A 6,563-nucleotide genomic window follows, 5' to 3' on the forward strand; every position below is an offset into this window, starting at 1 on the left:
ATCGTTTATTCGATTTTTGAGATGGTTCACGGTTTGTTTTTTTCTTCATTTTTTTCATATTGCAGTGTATTTGAGCTATGTTGTATTTTATGCAACAAATTCTCTTAATCGATACAATATCGTTATAATAATTTTTTACCATTCATCTATATTAAAAATATAGATAAAAATATAAACATAAAAATATAACTTTGAAGTCTAAAGGTGAAAAAAAAAATTGTTGACACAAATGTTGACAGGAGTTACATTGTAAGGGCTTCATTTATAATGTAAGCCCCATAGGGACAAAATATTGGCCGACATTAAAGAAAGACCTGTGTTAAAGTCCTCCCCGGGTCCTTAAATATTTACTGTTGCCAGAAATACAACCAATCTTACTTTTATTGACAAAAAAAATGAAAGAAATTGCTTTATCTAAATACAAATTACCTATATTTTCACAGTGTCAAGTCCATGAGTTTCATTTTGCCCTCTCTATATCTTCCAAATATCTATACATATACTCTGTTCCTCATGTTTTTTTATACGCATTTTTATTACTCATTAGCAAAAAAAATCTTCAATAAGATATGTTTCGCTAGCAAAGCATATACCGTTGTTTGATAGTCACTACTGAATGTCCTTTACGACGACTCCTTGTTTGGACTCGCAAGACTTGTTTTACGTCACCGTACAAAAAAAACCCAAGTTCAAACTATATTCATTTAATGATATTAAAAATACGAGATGTCCCCCTTGAAACGCTCTGATCTGTGAGTCAGGTTTCATTGGAGCCAAAAAGAAATGTTCTCGTTAGTTTTTTTCGGATAAAATAACGAAATTTTGGACTTCCCCCTAGGATCGATTTTTGTGTATTTTCGTGAAGTTTCGTCGAAATGTGACGGAAACAGTAATCAATGACGTGATGAAGTTACATGTAGTTGTATTTTGGTCAATTCTTTGGTCAATGTTTTATTGACACGCAGGCATGTTTAAAGTCGTCCCGATGAATTTTACAGCGATATGTAGATAGTCACTTGTCTGTACTTCATACGATATGACGTCATAATTAACTCGATTGTTCTCAGGGAATGTATCTTAACCTTGAAAAAAGCGAATTATATCAAACCAGTATAATACCGCGTGTTTCCTTTACATAGATGCTGCCATTAATGCTAGACGTACAGAAATCATTCATATTAAAAACCAGAATAAAAAAATCGACAGTTTTAAAGCTTTGTTTTAAGAAAAAAAAGACTATTTATAAACTAGTGGTTTGCAATTGGAGACTCTCCCTGCTACGTGTAAACAACTGAATGAACAAATTCTAATGGATGTAAAATCAGCTTGGTGCAGGTGAAAGATCAACACAATTTTAGAATATTTTACGTAAAATAACTAGAGAATAAGTACCAAATCGTGCTTGGGAAACCAACGGATTTACCACAATTTTTTGTAAATCGCTTTTGATTAGTAAAAATGTGCATTATTTTGATGATTTTGTGTAACGTTTCAACAATATCATACATAAACGAAATATCTATTTCTTTCCCAAGCAAAAAATTTAAAGAATATGACTCAACAAAGGATTTTTCTGAAAAATATGTAGGATTTAATGTCATTAATCACCTGCGCCGATGCGATTTAAATAGATTATTTGCAATATTAGGATTCACCCGTCACGTGATTACAAAGTACATATGAAGTCACAAAAATGCATCAATTATAATGTTTAACATCGTTTTCAATAAATGTAACATAGATTTTAAGAAATACTCCCGGTCAAAGTATTTTTGCAATGATTCAAATAATATCGATTTCACGCCGTATTTTAGCATCGGGATGCCTTAACATTGCTGTGCATATTTCTGGACGAAAAGAATTATAAATTCATTTTAAATATACATGTCGCCTACAACGTAACAAAATATTAATATATTTGCATAGTGTTAAAATATATCTATTGGATTACTTTTTTTATGAATTTCATTTTAATTAATGTCTGTTAATAGATTATTCAAGTAACTTCTTGAATTTTGTTTTCTAAATTTAAGGCTTAAAATAAAAAAAAAAATACGATTTTTTTTAAAGTCGGAAAGATGTATATTTAATGAAATGTCAACAGTGTACAAATACTATTTTTTGGGTTTTGTCGGTAAATAATGCCAACAACTGTTAATGATGTGCTGATACTAAGGGCACAATTATTTTCTTTTATTTGGAAAAATAAACTTTGAGAAATTTGGTTATAATGCCTTCTTTAATAAGCGGATTCAATATTCATGTCATTAATCCATTAATCTGGTTTTAGTATTACAAAAAAACCCTCAGATTATGTGGCATTATGTTTATCACTTTGAACTATTGCTTTGTCTGGATAGAATTATTCATAATAGCTATTTTTGTATAATAAAGACAATACTTTGGTGTATGACAACCCCATTTACTGTTCAATTTCCGAGGGGCTCGACCTTGTTTATTACATTCGGTGTCTTAGTGACAGCAGTGTAAACAGTGAATTATTCATATAAGTAGAAAAGCAAAAGCTTTAATCTTAGTGTTTTATAATAGCTAATTAATTACCTCAGTAAAATCAGTATATTACCTTAAAAATAAAAGGCAACATATCATTTGCATTCATTTTATTGAGGTTTTTGTTTTCAGTTTACTTTTACACCCCAAACGAGGACCTCAGCAGGAGTCAAATAATTTGAAGGTCCTTTCGTTATCTGTATCTGTACATATCGCCCTATGGTGTTGCGAGGACAGAAGACGGCGATTCTCTGACCTTTTGCAGTAGTAGGTCCCGTGTAATGGCCACATCGATACATATGGTGAATGCTCCCTCCAACTTTAAAGTCAACATCATGTAGCTGATTGACTGAAAATAATTATATGATTAATGTTTTTACAAGACCTTTTTAATAATCATTTCTATCGGATGTTATACAAATGATTCGCAACTATTATAATTCAATGTCTGTTAGTAATACGCAGTTTCATTTACTTAAGAAACAGTTTACACTTGTAAAAACTTTTCTGATGACGAGGTGTTGGCTTGCACCATTAAAAATCAATCAACAGTCAGTATCGTTTTACCCAGGCCTGAGAGAGACAGAGAGACAGAGAGAGAGAGTGAGAGTGAGAGAGGTTAATTTCAAATGAGTTTCAGTGATTGAAGGTATTTTCAAGCTTCCAGAGACCATGGTTGAACAGAATCTTCATTTTTGCTAAAAAAAAAAAAAGCAATAGATTGTTTTGATACTTAGATTGTCCCGAGGGCATAGTGTGTTGTTGACAAGTTCTTCATAGAAGAAACAATTACTTTTATGCAAACTAATTGGAGCCAAAAAAATTTAATGATTTTTATTGATTTCAAGCTCTTATTAATTACACTTGCATATGGATTTTTAAAATCTTTTTAATAATGCAACTAAAACATTTTTATTTCAAGAAGTATTTCTTATTTTTAAATAATTTAGTCAATACAATTCCAGTTATTCAATTACTCATCACAATTTTAAAAATGAACATGCAAAAATAAGCATAGTAATGCCAGCATTATACTAGAATTTGGAAAGAAATGCATTACATTATCATTACTTGTAATGCTAAATTTGTGGCATTAGACGTTACTAGCATTACTTTTAAAGCATGTAATGCATTGCAATGCAATGCATCACGCATTACCATTACATTTAGCATTACCCCAAGCCTGGTTTTACCTTTCTATAATTGTTGTTGTTACTAAGGAGGACAATTTGTGTTAATTTATGTTCTTAAGGATAAAAAAATGTATTATAATGAGTTTCTTCATTACATTTGTTGCTACAGAACTTAAACTCGTATAATTCGGTCAGAAGAACAGTTAATTTTTTGGCAGTTTATATAAAGCGTTTACGGCTCTATTCAGTTTACTCTTGTGAACTCGAGCCATTGAATTTATTTCGGTGATATTTAGTTTAAATATGAAACTATAAAACTTACATTTAAATTCAATTGAATTACAATGTTCCGTCACAAAAATAAAAAAAAAGACTTACCACAACAATCTGCTCTTGCAAATACTTCAATTTCATTTATTTCAAATCTGGCACCAAGATCAATTCTCAACCATGGGGATCTCTCTGCTGTGGTAGCAGTAAGGTCAGAAAATAGGCCATTGACGACTTTGGAACCTATGTAACGCGAATCGTTGTCGAAAAGAGAACTCAGGGTGACTGGTTTCGAGTATGCCACGTTTGTGAGCTCGTAATGACATGTAATAATATCAACATAGCAAATATAAACAAGAGCAGGCACCAGCAACAACAAGAACATATCTAATGCTTTCTTTAGTGATATATGTATAGGCATGATATTTCAGCTTTTATAATATTCCTACCTATCATGCTGCTGCAACACGCAAAACACATTAATACTTATCCTTGTCACAGATGTTGTTTTTGACAAGTTTTTATCATTCTAACATTGTTGAACACTGGGGACCTCCTTTTTATAAAATATTATTTTGACAGTCCAATATATAAATTAACCGGACGTCGTTTTACAAAATACGAATTATAAAAGACTTTACAAGGTATAGATACAATGTGCCATACCGTGATAAAAGACCGATATCCGGACTTTTGTTATATTTTTAATGCATACATACATCAGCACCAGTGTGAAAGTGGGATGATCAAGGATCGTTCAGGAAAAAAATTGTATAAAACTAGAATAAAATGCAATTCATCAAACAACAAAGACAATGCAGTTATTTTTCAGGCAATGATAAGGTGTTCCACAGCTGAAATATGTATGGAAAACGGGATTGTTTAAACTAATGAATTTGCTATGACCGGGTGAAGTTTTTTCAAATCTTTATTACATGAATGACATTAACATCCAACACCATTTTTATGCATTTTTGAGACGTCCTTTGAACTTCAAATCAAATTACGAACGTTTTCTAACATTGCAAGTGATGTATTATAATCGTATCATTGCCTGTGATAAATAACATTCGGTTTTAAATATATTTGTAAAATATCCTTTGATGTGGTACATATGTATAGATGAGTTCTTGTTGAGGCTTTAAATAAGTATTTCATTTATCTAAGATAAAGCATGAAAAATTTGCCTAATTTTCAAAATAAGAAATCTTCACTAATCAAGAGCAGCAATTTATATAGACCTGGGTTATATCTATTTCCTAAGCATGCATATCCACAACTCTTGTAGTAGTTGTTGTTAGTTGTTGGGAGGCGGAGTTAGGAAGACACTTCCTCCGCTCATAAATTGAGAGAGAGAGAGAGCAAGAGAGAGAGAAAGAGAGAGAGAAAGAGAGAGAGAGAGAGATAGAGAGATATTCCTCAGGCAGTGCCTTAAAAACTGTCTGCCGTTGGTCGTTCTTTGAAATGTGACTAGGGTTTTACGGTGAACCCCACATAAGTGTGATTTCGAGACTCGTAGGTTTAAAACTCAAAATTGTGGCAGTAACAATGGTTTGAAGATAGAATAAAATGTTATCTAGCATTAATTATTTTTAAAATCTAACTTTAAGTGTACAAATAGCGTAGTGGACAATGCACTCGGTTCTCACATCTTGATTTAATTTCTTATCTTTGATAGTTTGGAAAGTGCGACAACTTTAAACAACGTTTTCAATCTAGAGGGGTTAAATTTTTGTCGTACATTTAAACGTGGGGGCTTTATCTAAATTATCAGCTTAGGCAGATTGGTATTCATTGGAAATAATACTACATCAAGTTTTTTCTTTATAATTAGAAGGAAATATCGGCAAATGACAACAATGTATAGCTCTTTTAAAACAAGATCTAAACTGATCTTATATTTACAGCACTTATTAGATAAAACGTTTATATTTTCACACTTTTGTATCATTAAAGGATGTGCATGCAACGATAAATGTGTTATTACTCATTTTTCCCCTTTTCATAACGTTTCTCAAAATAATTTGCTGTTTCTGTCACAGGTGTAGATATAAAAAAAAACAACAATTGATCGGTACAAGCTATGTAATATTAAATTGTACATATCGCTGATATCAGATAAATGTATCAATGTTCCATAATATACATGTAGTTATTTTGTTAAATTGCGTGACTTGAAGCATTTCGTGAATTATGACATTTTACGCACCACAATATAATCTAGAAAGTGTTGGCAATTATTAGTTGTCTTTTTATTTATGAAGAACATCTATGTCTAATCTCTATTTGATTCTTAAAATTATATAGTGATTTAGGAGTATTTAATCTTATATAATAAGAATGGCTAAACAACAGTTGTTATCTATTCATAAATTTGCATATTGCCCCCCCCCCCCCCCCTCTCGAGAAAATATTATAATTTCTATTATCATTAATTGTTTTTCTGGTTGACATACATATCTACTAATTCCAATACACTTTATAATTTTTTATTTATTTTAGGGTTACATGTAACAGTCCATCAATATTTAAATAAATGGAACATACGGTTTAGTACATAATAAGCAAATGGAATAGAATGATCAATTCGGCAAAAAATTCAGTTAAAGTAAAAATTCATTTCGCACTTTAAACGTTTTATATGATTAT

General features: G+C 31.1%; 1 protein-coding gene across 1 annotated transcript; it reads right to left on the bottom strand.

Annotated features, from left to right (window-relative positions):
- Positions 1 to 2,612: 2,612 nt before the first annotated feature.
- Positions 2,613 to 4,335, bottom strand: LOC128161278 (fucolectin-like). The gene is made up of 2 exons (XM_052824533.1): positions 4,023 to 4,335; positions 2,613 to 2,860 (listed from the first exon to the last, which is right to left on the bottom strand). Exons 1-2 carry the CDS (start codon positions 4,333 to 4,335, stop codon positions 2,640 to 2,642), a joined length of 534 nt encoding a protein of 177 aa, XP_052680493.1. The 3' UTR covers positions 2,613 to 2,639.
- Positions 4,336 to 6,563: the final 2,228 nt, after the last annotated feature.

This window comes from Crassostrea angulata, chromosome 8 (genome assembly GCF_025612915.1).
Source record: "Crassostrea angulata isolate pt1a10 chromosome 8, ASM2561291v2, whole genome shotgun sequence".
Classification (NCBI taxonomy): Eukaryota; Metazoa; Mollusca; class Bivalvia; order Ostreida; family Ostreidae; genus Magallana; species Magallana angulata.